The sequence below is a fragment of the Syngnathus acus genome, chromosome 10 (genome assembly GCF_901709675.1).
Source record: "Syngnathus acus chromosome 10, fSynAcu1.2, whole genome shotgun sequence".
NCBI lineage: Eukaryota > Metazoa > Chordata > Actinopteri > Syngnathiformes > Syngnathidae > Syngnathus > Syngnathus acus.
Window position 1 is genome coordinate 17,160,076 of NC_051095.1, and position 17,633 is coordinate 17,177,708.

General features: G+C 40.2%; 2 protein-coding genes and 1 long non-coding RNA gene across 4 annotated transcripts; 2 read left to right on the forward strand and 1 right to left on the reverse strand.

The window, feature by feature from the left end:
• Positions 1-46: 46 nt before the first annotated feature.
• Positions 47-4,093, reverse strand: smtnl1 (smoothelin-like 1). 2 transcript variants are annotated; one of them, XM_037262371.1, is made up of 6 exons: positions 3,820-4,093; positions 2,685-2,738; positions 1,499-2,037; positions 1,126-1,240; positions 893-1,044; positions 47-721 (listed from the first exon to the last, which is right to left on the reverse strand). In XM_037262371.1, the coding sequence occupies exons 1-6, from the start codon at positions 3,994-3,996 to the stop codon at positions 361-363; spliced, it is 1,398 nt and encodes a 465-aa protein (XP_037118266.1). In that variant the 5' UTR covers positions 3,997-4,093; the 3' UTR covers positions 47-360. The 2 variants fall into 2 exon arrangements, with proteins under 2 accessions (XP_037118266.1, XP_037118267.1); XM_037262372.1 differs by lacking the exon at positions 2,685-2,738 and having other exon boundaries at positions 3,820-4,089.
• Positions 4,094-7,269: 3,176 nt separating this feature from the next.
• Positions 7,270-16,400, forward strand: slc43a3b (solute carrier family 43 member 3b). Its single transcript, XM_037262051.1, has 13 exons — positions 7,270-7,478; positions 8,107-8,335; positions 8,413-8,542; positions 9,507-9,553; positions 9,646-9,722; positions 10,474-10,566; positions 11,129-11,268; positions 11,426-11,529; positions 12,863-13,006; positions 13,204-13,311; positions 14,754-14,940; positions 15,866-15,989; positions 16,072-16,400. Exons 2-13 carry the CDS (start codon positions 8,149-8,151, stop codon positions 16,198-16,200), a joined length of 1,470 nt encoding a protein of 489 aa, XP_037117946.1. The 5' UTR covers positions 7,270-7,478; positions 8,107-8,148; the 3' UTR covers positions 16,201-16,400.
• On the forward strand, positions 8,549-9,172 carry LOC119129052. The gene is made up of 2 exons (XR_005099121.1): positions 8,549-8,862; positions 8,917-9,172. It is a non-coding gene; the product is annotated as an uncharacterized LOC119129052 (long non-coding RNA).
• Positions 16,401-17,633: the final 1,233 nt, after the last annotated feature.

The window sequence follows — 17,633 nt, forward strand, 5'->3', positions numbered from 1 at the left end:
GTGACGACATAACATATTTTTCAGGAAAAACCCTAGAATCAAATAGTACTATAAAATATCTTCAAAACTTCATTCACACAACTGTGATTATATTCATTCTTCCTTGTCCATCACAGTGTTGTTCATCCATTCCCTCAAGCTCCAACTCTTTGAGTCATTAGCATTAAAATATTGATTTTTGGATTTATTTTTTAGAATACACAATGATTATAATTTAAAGGCGGCTACTTCATGTGCACAGGGATAAAACATCAGCTCATACAAAAATACACACAAGATAGCTTGTATAAGTGTCAAACCAACAACAATCTAAGACTGGCAATTCCCTTGAAGAGAAATATTTTTGGTGTCATTTCTTTTCTAGGACTCTGCCTCCAAAAGCACCGCTCCATCTCCCTTTGTCTCACAGCTCTTTGGTGCCTCTTCTTCCTCTCCAGTTGTTTCTGAACTATTTCTACTTGACTCCTGGTCACTCCTCAGTGTCCCGTTCTCAGCATGCTTTTTAGCGTCATCCTCTCCCTTTCCATCCTTTCCTTCATCTGCATTGACTTTCTCCTCTTTCTCTTTCTCTTTCTCCTCTTTCTCTTTCTTCTCTTTCTCAATTTTGGAGAGGCTTTGGCACAGGGCCTGGACATAAGTGAACACACACATGGGGTCCGGGTGGTTGCCCATCATGAGCATATCAGACACTTCCAGCAGTGGCCAGCAGTCTGCCAGTGACCTGTGGGGAGGGGCATGCGGGGCACATGAAGAGAGAAGAACAAAGGCGTGAGAGAAATCAATCATGGATGGTTGGGTGGACAGATAGATACAGACAGACAGATGGATGGAGGGATGGATAGATGTATGATAGACTGACAGAAAACTAGACTGAAATTCTGCAGATGCATACTCTGCAGTCTTGAACGCCAGCGTGAAATTCTTTTCTCTTTCAGTGGGTTTCAAGGCATTGTAGTCGAACGCGTCGGGAAAGTAGCGATGGATCAACGCACAGAAAGCCATCCCGTCACACCAAGATGAGGAGAAGTTTTCTACGTTGACACCCTGAAACACAGACACAAAGCTTCCTGTCTTGACTTGACTGAATAATAAATATTGCAAACATGTCATTCGACCCGATAGTACCTGATAGTGTTGCGTTTTGCTGCGGCACCACTGCAACATTCTCTGTTTGATGGAACTCCCCGTGGCCGAAGCTGTGGATGACTTCTGAATTTTGAAGTTGCGTGGTATCGGCCTCCTAGACAATCCATAAACAGATGCGTGCTGAAGTACATCAAACGTAGCAAAGTGCATCTCTAGTGGATGGATGGATGGATGGATGGATGGATGGATGGATGGATGGATGGATGGATGGATGGATGGATGGATGGATGGATGGATGGATGGATGGATGGATGGATGGATGGATGGATGGACGGACGGACGGACGGACGGACGGACGGGTTAGACAGACGGCTGGACAGACAGACCGACAGATCTGGGTTTCATGACTCACTCAGGTGCGCCCTGTTGGAACTTAGCGATGATGTCATTCTTCTTGGACGCTCGACCAGAGCGACCCGTGGGTCTCGGGCGGGACAGAGCATGAGGTGTTTCTTTTTGGTTTCTTTTGGCCTTTGCTTGTTTTTCTGAATCTTTTAGCCCTTCTTTGGCTTTTGCTTGATCTTCCTTGACATGTTTTTTCGCCTCATCAGCCTTTACTGGCTTTTTAACAACGCGTTTGTCTTTACTTATATTTTCTTCAACTTTGTCTTTGCCCTCGACCTTCTCCTCCCCTGTATCTCTATTTTTTTCCTCCTCCCTATCTTTGCTCTTTTTTTTCTCTGCAGGGTCTTTCTGATCTTCTTGTCCAATGTCCTCAGCGTCACCTTCAACCGACTTTGAAGCAGTTGTCTGCAGTGAGTGTTTGTCCGCAGCCTCCTCAGCCACTTGTGTGGAATCCTCCCTCGCCGCTGCCATTAACCCTTGACCTTCCACCGTGCCCCGCTCCGGAGAGCCGCCTCCTGGGTCGTTGTTTGGCTCTGGTTCATCTGTCTGCAGGGCACACAGCACAGAAGTTGAGAGTGGTCAGGGCCTAAGATTCCTAAGATAAGTTGTTTAGAAGTCGTTAAGTACAGCACCGTTGATGTTAGTTTCCTTAGCATGTCTACGGTGTTTTTCCTTGTGAGCTCAAATTTAGCTAGCAGACGTTCACAAGGCAAAGTTATGTGGTTTGGTTGTATACACAAAGTGTGATTTTCATTTTTTTTCGTTTAGTTTCACAGTAAACCTCATCAGGAAGTGGCAATAATCAATGTGAAGCAAGCACGACCTTTTTTGGGGAATTATTGTTCCCTATCTGCCAAACTGTTGCTGCTCTGAGCTTTGCCGCTGCCATCTAGTACTCATTTCACAAATCTCTGCTCGTAAATCAAAGTGAAAAAGTCACTTGACTCACACAAAAAACATTTGTAAGTAAAGAAACAAATCTTCATTTGATGCCTAGATAATGTAAGGAAGATTAATTGAGATATTTGTTGCGTTGGCATTTGAGACTCAAGTTTGTCGTTTGAAGTAAGTGCAGCTAATATTAGTCAGGACTCTCCTCTGGAGATATGGCAACCCTCAGCGAGCAGTCGTGCAACGTGAGATAGGGAACACCACTCTGGGATTTGGGGAGCATCTCGATTTAGACATTTTACATGCATCAAGACAGTCAGCGCTTCTTCTGAAGGGGGCCTTGCCTCTGGAACATTCTGAAATTCAAATAAGCACACAAGAATGAGCTCTAAAATTGTAGATGAAGTATATACGTATGTACATCTGATTTATCTTCTTCTTTTTGTCAAACAGAAGCCAGTACATTTAAGGTTTAGTTTTTTTATTTTAATTTCAGATTTAAAAATATCATGTGTATGGATGCTTATTCGTTGGACAGCAAATGTTGAAAATCATCAATTGCCAATTTTTTTTTGCATTGCGTTGCTTTCTATTTTAGAGTCTCTATTGGCAATATTTGAACCTTATCATTCAAACTGACAATTGATTTTCTCTTCCGCATCTCGGACTGATGGAATATGAGCAATTGTAGTATATCCCAGTTTTAAAAACAGTTGAGCTTCCAAAATTAATTTTGAATGCCCTTTTAATGTATTATACCATATCTCACCTGTTCTTCTTCTTCTTTGTAACCTTTCAAACAACGCTTATATGATTTGATCAAACATAATGTCACAGTAGGAGTGGTAAATCATAAATTACTACAAAGAATCTAAAATTGAACATTGACATTTTGCCATACTACATACTACAGCTGTTGTACTTTATCTAATATAGAGCAAAGGTTCCCAAATGTTGAGTCCTGAGTCCTGTCTGAGTACCACTATCATGATCAACATAAAAAAATGAAATAAAAAACAAACAAACAAACAAACAAACAAACAAACAAACAAACAAACGCACAGAACACACAAATACAATAGGCCCAGTATTCACCATTCATTCCCAAAACAAATTTTCCTGCAACATTTTCCACATTCATTTAACTTGCAAGGTAAATACAACTGAATTTGTGTTGTGTAGTTTTTTCATGCACCACTAGGGGGCGTACCACGCTAACAAATCGAGAGCTCTTATTAGTAACTCATACTAAGGCTGGATAATTGAAATGAAATGTAGCATCTTCGTTTCTTGGTACATTATGAATTTTCATGCACTTTGAGCACATTGCAAAAAGTGATGCCAAAGTTATGCCAAAGTTATTTTCATGCAGTCTTGTCAGCAAGGATAAAGACCACAAGGCTTTTCAAATGTCCAATAGTCCAGAATCACCCATACCTGCTTGTTGTCACTTGAGTCAGTCGGACTTGTCCCCTCTGAAACCTCGGGCGTCTCCTTGTCGACTGCGTCTCCATCCATTACAACAGAAGTTGAATCAGATTTCCTGACAAAGTTGTTCAGTACACTTCTGCGCTCGCTTGCCCACTCTTGCCCACTGTTGTCTGTGAGCTCCATTCACCCGACACCCTCTCCCTCCACTTTGCATGGATGCCTTTGCTTCTTTATCTGACCTCTCTAACAACACATGTCCCAAAAATAGCATCTTAGTGACATAGGCGAGGTCCAACGTGGCCCGACAGCTGCATCTGCTGTGGAAACCGCGGCAATACACGCATGCACCTGTGCGTGTGTAAACAAACTTATATACACACACACGCACATGCACACACATCCCTTTTAACTGTAGGGACATGAAGTGTGAATTTGGTTGCTGAAAATAGATATTCAACCTGAAATATGTGTGATGTGTTTTGACAGCCTTGTCTCCAAAGATGAAAATTGAGTTGTTGGTACGTGAGAAAGATCAAAGTTTAAGGAACACAACAATCCATGATTCATGTAAACCTGATCATCATTGAGATGAAGATTATTTGAATTATACTCTAGTAACCCTACCTACATACATCTTCAAATGTTAAGTAATAAAGTAATATTAATAAAGACGTTCAAGTAAGCAAGAACAACTGCTTTAACCTTCTATTATGTACAGCCGGGAACAGAGCATAATGTAACATTAACAATTCACTTTTAATTGCTTTTCTCTCTGTGATAGCGTCCACCATAACTGATGTTGCAAGTCCACCCATGTTTGGGAAACAGATCACTGAACACCGTATGTAGTTTTAAATTCTGATTATTACTCATTTTCTACAGCATATTACAGTATTTATTATAAGAGTGATGTAAATAGATATTGGTATCTGCAAACACTAATGCAAATGTTAAAAACATGTTAAAAAATATCATTTTTAATTTTAATAACTTGAATATCTTATACTTGAATACATTTATTAAGAGTGTTTTGCCCACATTTTTACTTTTGTTGCAATTATGAGTTTACAGCGGCATTATCGTAAAGGTAAGGGATTGACGACGTATGTAGTCTTTAGAAACTACCCGCTTTACTGCAGTGGCTCCAGCGACTAAAGGCAATGGCTAGAAATGACCACACGAGGGGGCTATCACACGGAGCAAACGATTGCGCTCCAGCTTCATCCTCCGATGCTTGACGAATGAATGAAACCCATGGATGGCCAATTGGTCTCTTGTGGAACATGTCCACACAATCACATTTATTTTTGTATTTTTTGATTTGCTAATCAGTGCTCACGCACACTTTTAAATGTTCAGGTTTCAGCTAGATTGTCTTGTGTCCATTCAATCCGAGTTTTTCTTCATTGGTTTGGCCCAAACAAAAATGACACTCTCAAAATTACATGGACAAATTCTCAAACCATCTCGCAATTGTTCACCACAGAATGGCATATGTCATTGATTTCATAAACTTGCAAATAAGTCTTACCACGCCAAGTGTCTCAGTGCATCTTTGATGATGGTTATGAACAAGAAGCTACAGTTAGTACAATGAGCCCATATTTAGCATATTTTCCAGAGGCAGATCTTGCTTATGGTTATTTCTTCTTGTTTTTGCCTAAAGTGATATTTACCTTTTTTAGATAGATAGATAGATAGATAGATAGATAGATAGATAGATAGATAGATAGATAGACAGACAGACAGACAGACAGACAGACAGACAGACAGACAGACAGACAGACAGACAGACAGACAGACAGACAGATAGATAGATAGATAGATAGATAGATAGATAGATAGATAGATAGATAGATAGATAGATAGATAGATAGATAGATAGATAGATAGATAGATAGATAGATAGATAGATAGATAGATAGATAGACGGACAGACTTGAGCAACAAAATTACAATATTTTTTATCCACTGTCATCATTTTCTACACAACATTCTATGAAAAAGGAAGTAATGATTGTGAAAGAGAATCTCGTGTTTATCTCTATTTTGGCTCTTTTTTCCATGGTATCTTCAGTTCAATAAAATTAGATCAGAAGTTGCTGCAACCGTTTGCTGATGTCGACATTGTTCATGTTTGAGGTTCCTCAATTTCAGATTTGTGCGTGCCAACCCTTACTAAATTGCATTTGGTATGTTATGATAGGTGGTTGAACTGTGATCATTTGATAAAACATGATTTCAGAAATGTAAGTGTTGCATTGTTTTCATTGTGTTACATTGTTTTCATTGTTTTTCTAACCATAGCAGATGCCTGCAGACAAACTAGTGTGGGACAAATTCCTAGGCCTGCATAATTTGTTCCTATGAAGAAAATCTGAACCTGTCTTCCTACTTTGACTCACCACAGAGTTGGGCACTGCCAAATTTGATTCATAAGCATTGCCAAATTTCATTATGTAAAGAATTCACAAATTTAAAAAGAGGCTTTTAAAATCATTAACAAAATCAAACCATGCAGAGTGTTGGCGTGCCTTCTGAACGTGCTAAAATCACGCTTCACCCACCTGTCAACTGTCAATCAAATTCCACTTCTTCCACCTGGAAAAAAAATCAATCTTTCACACATTTTGGGCCAAATAACCGGTCATGCGAACAAAGATGCTCGTGTCCTTATTTAAAAATCAGGAAAACTGCAATTGTTAAAACACTTTAATGCTAACCCCCACAATTACTACATAATTTTCAGTCTTTTGGGTTTTTTAATAATAGTAGCGACCAAACTTTTTATTGTTACTTATCTGTTGTTATTGTTAGCAGTCAGACCTCTGCTTGATGTTGAATTTGCGTAAAGAGTTTTAATGTACGTAGATGTTATGGCTAACTTGCGGTAGAAGTTCTTTGACCAGAGAATAAAGCAATACAGTAATTGTTCTTGAAAAAAAGTTTGAAAAATATATAAAACTGGGAAGTCCCTCCATCCATTATCTGTACCCCTTGTCCCCACGGGGGTCGCTGGCATGCTGGAACCTATCCCAGCAGTCATCGGACAGTAGGCGGGGGACACCCTGAACTGGTTGCCAGCCAATCGCAGGCCACACAGAGACGAGGCACGGGGAGAACATGCAAACTCCACACAGGGAGGGCCGGAGGTAGAATCGAACCCGGACCCTCTGAACTGTGACGTGCTAACCAGTGCTCCACCGCCTATTAAGTATGCCAAAGGAACGATGCGCCACCGTGCCACCCTAAGCTGGCAAGTGAATGTCGTTAAATTGTGAAAAAGGAAAACAAATATGTTTTTTCAGGTCTGAACTGCAGCAGTGTTGAATGCTAAGAAGAATGCCTATGTGTCTGTTTCCAATCAGCCTTCAACTTTTGTTTTCAGTCGCTGCACTCACATGACCTTTAGACTGTTGCAACAAGCGTGAATTGCAGCACTTTCATCATCGCTGCAGGAGGACTGTGGACACTTTTCTCCTGCTTCTTTTTTTACAACTACCAAGGTGGCGAGGGTCTTTTAAGGCACCAAAAGGAGGGGTTGAGGAAGGAGGAAGGAGGAAACCTGAAGCCAAGAGGAAGGAGGAGCTGGCCTATTGAAAAAGGAGAGAATGAGTCAGAGTTGTGTTGTGAGATCCATCGAGGCACAAGAGAGAGCATAACAGGTCAGTATTTCTTCTTTTCTTTGTTTTTTATCGAAACAATGACTTTAAAGGTCACGTGGATAATTGAACCCTTTGTAGAAGACTCTTGGTGTTATATAGAAAACGTGTGTTTTGCTATGGTGTCTTCTTCAGCACTTTGAATTGAATTTACTCCCATGAGCAGTCATAAAACACAAAAGCAAGGCTCTACTCTATAGAGTGCAACATTTCTTGTGAAATATGGTCTTAAGGTACACGTTATATGTGCAGCAGAGCCCTGAATTTTTGAATGTTCAGAGAAGCAGCAATGGATGTTGGTGTTTATTGTGAGGTCAGTGCAGTGATGGAGGAAAAATCGGTTCCATCTGGTCCTGATGGACTGAGAGCTCCTGCAAAAGGGCAACGGGTCAAAGTGGTGTTGGACTGGGTGGGTGCTGTTCATCTGATTGCCAATCAGTTCTGACGTTCAAGTAGGGGAGGGGGAGCCCATGATGCTCTGCACCACTCTTTGGAACACCTCAGTGTAGCGGGTGACAAAAAATGACGAGGTCAATAAAGTGCAGATAACTGAAAAATCCACATGGGCGCATTATCAAATTTGTCCTTCATCACTTAATTGCCACCACTGATATGTTGTTATTTTGGGCAGGTGTGAACAAAAGCGTGTGTGCGAGTGGCAGAAGCTGGGACCATGCCGGACTGCTGGAGTCGCTTGAGGGTGCGACGAGGGCTCACCTTCATCACGGGCCTGGTGGAGTGTCTTTGTTTTGCCGGCATCATATTTGGGTGGGCCTCGCTTGTTTTCGTCCTCAAGAAGGATGGTTACTTCGACTATCTGTGCGTCAACAGCACAGGAATCAATGGCTCGCAGGCCTTAGGTCAGTTTGCGCTTCTCATTTCATTTGATCTGGGCGGACAAAATGTGCAACATCAGCTTTTTGTTTGACTTTTTCAGATTGCAGTGAACAGGATGAGCAGTTATCCCTGGTCTTCACCATTGCATCCTTCATGAATAATTTTGTCACCGTTGCAAGTGGTTTCATTTTCGACCACTTTGGCACTACGGTGGCTCGGCTCTTGGGAATGTGAGTGCATCTTGACATGAACCGTTCAGTGCCATGATGAAGTTCAGTCACTTTGAGTGTCCATAGATGCAACCTCTAATATGCCGTTCAATTTGGTAGGGAACAGCTGAATTGACTGAAAACACTCACCTGCAGAACAAAGCTTTGGGCTATTTTTTGGGATAAATGTTTCCAGCTCAAACAAAGACACATTTGTTGGCGTCTTGACAAAGCAACATCCATATTTTGGCTGAGCTCAGTGGACACGCCCACAGCTTTTGAGATCAGCGACAACAGATTCATTTTTCACAATTTTCCAGGCTCTTTTTTTTGTCATTCAAGTTTTCGAAGATTGTTAACAATCTTTGAAATCTTGAATGACAAAAAAAAGTCAGTAAAAAGAAAACACTTGACCTAAGAATGAAAACTATATTGAAAGGTTGAAAGGAGAAACATTTGGCTCACAGTGAGCGGGAACTATTTTGTTGTGTAAACACAGACCTGTGGCTCCAAACCAACGACAAAAATATGCTGGCACAAGGAACGTCCATGTGGTTCCACTAAAATAGGGTGGAAGGAATACACAGGGCCGAGGAACGCAAATAGCTTCTTCCAGCTCGACTCTTCTTGGGGTGGTACAAGAAATTAAAGGTCATGAGGCAGGTAATTAAATCCAGGTCCAAGTGTTTCGACAACAACATCTTTTTTGGGCGGGGTGACCTCTTTTATTAAAGGTGAAGGTACACTTAAATATTTTTATTTTGAATCTGTTGTGGTGTATAAAGGCCAAATCTTGAAATAGTCATTATTCAAATACTTCTGCACAAACGGAATGCGCGAATTATTTTCTCATTGTCTGCCACTCTACAGTGTATTATTTCTAATATGTTTATGTATTTTGGTGATACTAATCCAAAGTCTTTATTATGGTGTTGGATTGAAAAAAAAACATGCACTGAGCATGAATGTATTGTTCTTTTTCCAGAGCTTTTCACACTATGGGTACCTTGATGGTGGCCTTCTCAAATTCTGGTAAAACAAAACACTTTTGTGTCTTTACTTTGAATCCTGAAAGCATGAAAGTGAGGATTCTGGTTTATTTGTCTTTTTTTTCCCCCCATCAGCTCTTTCTGTCCTGCTTTTCCCAGCCCTCTCCTTCATAGCTGTTGGCGGCATCATCTTGCTCATGACTAACATGCAGGTCGGTAGTAAACATTTTCGGCAACCAGCAGGGTTTGATTAAAGCAACAGGCAAATATTTGACATAAGAAAACTGTCACATAAAGCCCACCTGAAAAAATGATAAATGATTTTCATTTTACCCTGGGTTGAGAATCATCTTTATTTGTCACAGGTAAACAAAATGCGACCTCTTCATTTGACCCCACATTTGTCCCATCACAGTAGTAGACACAGCAAAAACATACTGTCAATGGCAGGGGCGGAGCCAGAACTTACACGTGCTAGTGCATGCATAAATGTGTTCACATTCATGCAACTCAAATTGCTTCCAAATGACGCTACTTATTTTGTTTCCGGTTTAACTGCACAAACATGTCTTTTCCTTTGGGTTTTTCAACCAAGTTTGCTCCCACCCTATTTTCCCACAGCGAACTATAATTAACATCTGTCTGGAGCTTATGAGCCCATGGAGGAACACATGCCCCCATCCCCAAGAATAACATACTCCTACAGTTGTCTTGTGATTGAAAAATTAAAAAAATTAAAAACATTTCTAAGACACCCTCATATACATATGAAGGAGAATTGGGGCCCATGAAAAGAAAGAAAACCTATATAAATGTAACATGTTGCAAACGTAGCATTTTTCCATAATACCACGAGGTGTTGATGTCTGCTTATGTATCTGCTATGTATATGTTCAAAAATTAAGATAGTAAATTGTTCATTTGTAATTTCATGGTTATCAACATATATTTCAACTTCTAAAGGTGGGAAATCTTTTTGGCAACCGTCGTTCAACCATCATCACTCTCTACAACGGGGCCTTTGACTCTTCCTCAGCACTCTTCTTACTTATCAAGGTAAGTCTCAGTCTATGTTATTTACCGTAATTTTCGGACTATAAGTCGCGGTTTTTTTTCATAGTTTGGGTGGGGGGGCGACTTATACTCAGGAGCGACTTATATACATATATATGTTTTTTTTTCACTTTTTTGGGCATTTTATGGCTGGTGCGACTTATACTCCGGTGCGACTTATAGTCCGAAAATTACGGTATCTAACCAGACCTGGGCAAAATATGGATCGGGCCACATCCATTGTCCATCACAACCACCACGGAGGCAATGTACAACGTGCCAGACCTTTATTTTAAAAGGTGTGCTTTTTTATGAGCACATCTGTGGATGTTAGTACAAGCTTGGTAGCGACTTGCTTGAAGTGTTGCCAACTTAATGACGTTTTCTCGTGTACCGTAAAACTAATATGAAACAAAGATGGGGTTATAACCTGTTGACTTGGTCTTCGGCAGGCAAGTCTTCCAGTTTCTCATGTGGCCCCTTTGCAAAATGAATTGTCGAATGCAATACAAAACCGCTGTCACCTACAATAGAGTGCCATCCATGTTGTCTTTTTCCGGTACAGCTGGTATACGAGTCTGGCATCTCTCTCCGTGCCTGTTTCCTGTTCCTGTCCATCTGCAGCATTCTTCACGTGCTCAGAACTTTCTTCCTGTTTCCCAGAACATTCATTCCATATCCACTACCTGATAACTACACATACGGGTATGAACAGGAATGACTTGTCTGTGTATGCATAAGTGTATGCTTATTTATTCTTACGAGTGTAAATACTGAATATTCATACCTGTGAAGCATGACATACTATGAATAAGTAACCCAAAAAAATAATATTCTATCTCACGTTGTTTTGTGATCTCAGGCTATCCTGCAGCAACCTAAATATTGCCAAGCATTCTATTAATGTGAGCTCACGGCACACCACAAAGTCAGAGCAGGTTTCCAGCCAGGCAGCAGAAAAAACAGGTCAGAGCAAGTTTACACCCAGGTGACACACAGACATGCATGTGCAGGATGCAAATTTAACTTTAGCAAAAAAAGTTTGAGCATTATCATCTTGCCCAATGCAGTTATTCTTCAAGCAATATGACTTTCGTCCAGTCATCCACAGTCTACGATTGGTTTTCTTTAGCCCATTGTGGCCTTGTTTTTGGTGTTTATAGTTTAATGATGTATTTTGTTTGCTTAATGTAAATCCCATTCCCTTAAGGCATTGTTTTTTTCTTTAAAGAGTTTGGTTGCACACATTGACTCCTGTTTCCTCCTATTTGTTCCTCATTTGTTTTGCTGTAGATTTCCTCTTTTTCAAAACAGTGATTTCCGTTTTCTGTCTTGATACTTTCGTTGAATGATGCTCGTCATTAACAACCTACTCATGTTGTTTGTACTCGGTCCAGATATATTGTCATATCTGACTGTGAACAACCAACATCTTATGCAACACTTTTTGATGATTTACTTTCTTTAAGAATTCAATTGACATCTTTCGTGTCAGATTTAATCTGATACTGGTTCTAGTTTTGGTCATGAAAAATATACCGGATGATTACGTAATTAGTTTGTTAGAAGTGAGGGTTTTCACATGTTTTTCCTTCTGATTGGTCTAAAAATGGGACTCTTGCTACCACATTTTTTCCTTAATTTATTTTTGTGCCTCTTTAGTGTTTTCTTACAGCCAGAAAGTTGCCATTTAAAATGATTGCATTATTTTCGTCAGGCATTTTTGTCATTTTCAAAACATCTATTTCTAAGATGTTGTAAAAATCGTATTTCATTTGGCTCATGAGGGAATTATACCACTTAAGTAAATCCTATGATACATCGCCAACTACATACTATTTGTGAAGCATGTAAAATACGAAGGTATGTCAAGTTGCTTGTTACCCAGTGCACTTGTTGTAGCTAACATTAGCTACTTTACCAAATTGACAATTCTAACCACAATGGCTTTAAATAGCAGGAAAAAAAATAGCATCATTCCAGGAATCAAGCTACAGGCAAATTTCTTAGTGATAACTAATATTTGTGAATGGTGCTGCTTAGGGTATTGGTTTTTTTCTGTTTATCCTTACCAATTTTTCAATTAGTACATAAATCTAGCCGACATATTTGGTGATCAAGATCATGTCACTTGTTCCACTGAAATTGGATGAATGTTTCACCAATGAATTATGAAATACTGCCTAGTGAACGACCCGACCTGAATAAAATTAATGTTGCAGCTTTGAATAATTGTCCAGTTTAAATCTGGTGGTGAACTAATGATTTTCAATTCTCTCCAATTTCTTGTCTCTCCCAGAGAAAACTTTACGTGAATGTGTTCTGTCCAGATTATACATATGGCACGTAATCTGGTTGTCTGTGATCCAATTGAGACATTATCTGTTCATTGGCACTCTTAACCCAACACTGCAGAAGCTAACTGATGGAGAGCCTACGCTTGGTAAGATCACACTTCCTCGCATCACCTTCTTCATTGTGTCGCTTGCAAACACTGCAGTGAACTGCAATTCAAATATGCCGTACCATACCAACTTACAAATGTTTTAGTTCATTATCCCAGAAAGACACATATCCTATGCTGTGAAGGTGGCGATAATCATCATCCTAATTTAGCAACTTTCTTCTTTGTGTCGGTAGTCAGCCAGTTTATCAACGCATTTGCCTTCACCCAACTGTGCGGGGTCCTGTGTGCACCCTGGAACGGCCTCATCATGGACAGAAACAAACACAAACCCCGGGCGGAAGGTAATGAACCACAACCACAGTTGACTTTCTCAACAACAGGAAAAAGATTAACAGATGGAAGCCTCGGTAAACACCAGACACAGTGAGAAATTCATTGTGGGTACAAAGTAGAACCCAGTGAACAAACACACTGTCAGGCCAAAAAATAAGTGACATGAGTTGAACTTGGGATTGAATATTAGGAATGCGGTGATTCATTCATTGATTTGAGACAAATGACAAAACTGGATGAACTATTCTAGGAGATATCATCCAAGGTGTTTAAAAGTGTTGACCTGCATTAAACAAAGTCATAGTGCCGTAAGAGACCCCTGACAATAATTTCATCTACTCTATTCTGTTCAAAGCAATTGTCCGTCCACCATTATATCAGGTGCGAGTTGCAATGTTGTCATGACAGAAATTGATAACTGCAGATTGAAAAGATGGCAAAACCTTGCTTTGTTTGGGGTCACGCTGACAGATACACCATAGAAGGTTTAGCTTTTTTTTTTCCTCTTACTCGGTGACATATTAGTAGCGACACAGTAAAAAGGTTGGTCATATTTGACAGGAGTCAGTCCTATTTACCTTAAAGCAAAAACCCAGCCATACCCTTAATCTTACTGTATTGTCTGTATTGAAATAATTGCATTTTTAGGATGATACTGACCATCAGTCCAAATGCACTTCACATACAAACTGTTCAGAAAAGCTAAAACTATCTGCGCGTCTCTAGATATTCCAATGGAATTTTTTTTTGGTCAATGACACACCTGACAATTTAGTGACAGAAGTTAGACCGTCTAAAAGTAGGTCTAAATTGCGACGCAGTTCTTTAAATCGATTTGGGACAATCGCTCTCAATCATTGTAGAATGTATCAATTTATTGGACAAATTATCGTGATTATCATTTTAAAAATGTTTTTATAGCATTTCTCTGACCATGGCATGACAATGGGTTGGGAGGGGCGGCCTGGGATGATTGTGGAGTTGTCACACACGGATGCATGATTTGGGGTAGAAGGCTCTCTCAAAGTGCCCATCCAACTTGACATCATCCGCAAGAGATCAATACATGCAAAATACTGAACTTGATGTTCTTGTGACACTGCTTTCAATATTTATTTGGCACCCATCAAACCTTCCCTGGTGGTTTGTCAAAATGCAACCACAAAGTTTAATAATGCACATATTCCTCCATGGGCTTTTTGTCTACAAAATGAAAGAAGCAAACATACAACGTTTAGGTGGACAAAATAAGATATCCATTCCTGACAACAAAATTCCCTTTCTCGAAATCATCTATAAATCGGAGGTTCCAGGAATCAGGTGGATTGGTGTGGGCAGGAATTACGTACTTGTAAAAGCCTGACATTGAAGGAGCTGCTGAGGGACTGCTGATGTCAAAAACCTCAAATTGTACTCAAAACGCTAATTCTTATTTTGTGCGCGTGTGTAGGTATGAGTGAACAAGAGTCAGACCTGAATTCCTCAGTTCTATCTCTCTTTCTGACATCGTTGATGGCGTTGGTGTTCTCAATTTGTGCTGCCACACCACTCCTATCACTTCAGTACTTTACCTTCATCATCCAAGTGCTCAATCGCTCCTTCCTATATGGTGGGAACGCAGCATTCCTCAGTGTGGCGTGAGTAAAACTGCACACACAACCTTTACACTCTCCCTTAATACTTGCACTAAGCAAGTTTTGTTTTCATTGCTGTTTATATGTTGAGCAGACTTAGCAGACATGAAGTGATCTGTTTCTCTTTTTTTATCATAGGCTATACTTCCCCAATGCAGGTTCGATCTTACTCATTCGCAGTGTTGCAAAAGTTCCTTTTCTACACAAACTAGTTCAAAGTTCAGTTCACAAATTTTAAAATGAACTTTTAAAATTTGTTAAAATGTCATATTTGAAAGTTCATGGTTCCAAAAATGAAAAGTTGATCATTCTTTTCTTCCCCCAATCAAAAATGATGATAACTTATCGCTGCTCTTTGACCAGTGGGGTTGCTCGTTGCATAACGTATGAATCTAGGTAGACTGAAGTGTCATCGCACTTTCTTTGCTCGTCCGAGCACACGTCACATTTTGATGACATGCACCATGCCACAAATCCTTTTTCCCCCTCCTTGTTTACATTGTGTTTAGCAGGGTTTTATTTTGAAGTCTGAGATGAGAAAACCTGGTAGGAACGAAAATAAACTGTCCTTCAACACCGTTCATTGGCCCCAGAATGAACGCGTTCACAAAAACGTTCACGAAAGCAAAAATGCACTCTATTAACAGTCCTACCTCGCTGAGCTGCTTCATCTCTACGCTCCTGGCCGAGGCCTGTGGTCAGCTGACCAGCTGATCCTGGAAGTAGTTTTTTATCAGAGCGCACACCATTGATAACATTATCCACTGCTTGGCACAACGTGATCCATTTCAGAAACATAGAAAAATACGGCTTTTCACACTTGCACTTCTAGTATGTTCATTGTAGATGTCCCCCCTTGGTAGTCTTTCCATTGCTCATTGTAATGTTAACTTTTGTTTTGTGTTGTGATTTTTTTTGGTGCGTTCAGATTCCCATCATGCCACTTTGGGAAGCTGTATGGCCTCATCATGACTATTTCGGCCATCTTCTCTTTACTGCAGTATGCTTGCTTTGCTCTGGTGAAGTCGGTTCTGCACGGAGATCCTTTATATGTGAGTATAGAATCACTTGAAAATGGAAAATCCTCAATAAAAGGGCCAATTCCTTCTGACACTTTTATTTCTGTGTCTGCAGGTAAACATCGCTCTGACGCTGGTTATACTGCTGGCCTTCGTCCATCCTCTGTCTGTCTTTTTGCACTGTCGAAGTCTTGCATCACAGCGAGCCAATAGGCAGCTTACAAATTCGAGGCAAATTCTCTGACTCTGTGACTGGAATATCAATACTATACTGTTGGTGCTCATTTGATTTTGAAATTATTCACATAGTTATAATTGTGTTTTGGATCACTATGTCATGTTTTGTGTGCTGTCAGAAGCACCATAGTTGCTTCGTGTACTAACCTTTTTTTTATTTTTATGAATGCATATGTCACATAAAAAATAAATACATACGTATATCACATACTGGCCATGTCGTCTCACCTTATTTTAACCATTGTCCAGACACTGTAACTGAAAGAAATATAGAAGGCTTCCACCGAATTCTTGACATTTTATGGAGCTGCCAAAAATGATAACACCAATTTTTAAGCACAAGTCCAGTCGCGCTCAACAGAGCAATTTATGACTCAACTCTGCCCCCTACTGCTCACGGTAGTCAATCACGTCTACAGACCTCATGGTGGACAGAAATGACAGCCCATGGAGTTTTAGCTTTGTCTACTTCAAGAGCTTTGACACGATGAAGGATGAACATCAGGGTGACGTGGTGAAGTTCATGAGTGGTGAGGCAAAACTTCTCTGGAGTCCCAAACTGAAGATTATTTCAATTTGGAGCTTCATTGAAACGTGTTTCAAAAAAGATCAGTTTTTTTTCAGATCTTGCTTTTAGATAATTATTAAATCAAATATTTCGCCTTTTTTTCCACAAAAAAAATAATCTATTCTACTCTACTTTAGAGGGCACTGTAGCACCCACTACTGTCCAGCGTAGCATTTGTGTGGTTGTCAGATTCCCTTTCATTTACCGAGTTCTCTTATTTGGTGCTCTCTTGCACTGACACTTCTCATTCCATCGCTTCAAACCTCATTTGCAAAAAAAAAAAAAAAGGAAAAAAAAGGGACCCATATATAAGTCCAACTATGCTCAACATCGCCTCTACATTTCAGCGTCGCGTGCTGCACCCTGAGCTTGTAGCTTGTTATTGCGTTGCACAGCTAGGCAATCCTTCGCACTCACTTTCACAGCATCACTGAGAGGGTACGAAATTGTGTCTGCTTCCAGAAACAACACAGCCAACTCCACTCACCAAGTCTCTCACTGTGCCCCCGCTGTGCAACATGTCGATTCTGTCACTTGGAATGTAAGTGTGTGCATATCTCCCGGAGTAGCCGATTACAGATGGAAACTTGCACAATACAGATGACAGAAATAGAAACGAAGGTAGGCGGAAATGAGAATAAAAATGACAACCTAACACCTTGATGGTCTCCATATGGTTGCTGCTGGAAACACAAACCTACAAAAATGAATGGAACACTCAACATGTTGGCAGGTCCGTACCACACGTAGTACTCTAGGATGGTCATTCTTCAAATTTTGATACCAAGTGTGACATTCGAAAATATTCAGCCGGGCGGAAGTGCAATGGTACAACCACAACAAATTGACATGTATCAAATGTGAAGTTATAC

Bases quoted from the DNA above. Each gene is read 5' to 3' on its own strand.
- smtnl1 (XM_037262371.1), bottom strand. From the start codon at position 3,996: ATGGAGCTCACAGACAACAGTGGGCAAGAGTGGGCAAGCGAGCGCAGA. The intron at 2,038-2,684 runs GTAAAATGTCTA...TGTGCCCTGCAG, and splicing joins CGCTGACTGTCTTGATGCAT to ACAGATGAACCAGAGCCAAA. The intron at 722-892 runs GTATGCATCTGC...CCCTCCCCACAG, and splicing joins CTGGCGTTCAAGACTGCAGA to GTCACTGGCAGACTGCTGGC.
- slc43a3b (XM_037262051.1), top strand. From the start codon at position 8,149: ATGCCGGACTGCTGGAGTCGCTTGAGGGTGCGACGAGGGCTCACCTTC. The intron at 11,530-12,862 runs GTCAGAGCAAGT...TGTCTCTCCCAG, and splicing joins CCAGGCAGCAGAAAAAACAG to AGAAAACTTTACGTGAATGT. The intron at 13,312-14,753 runs GTAATGAACCAC...GCGCGTGTGTAG, and splicing joins ACACAAACCCCGGGCGGAAG to GTATGAGTGAACAAGAGTCA.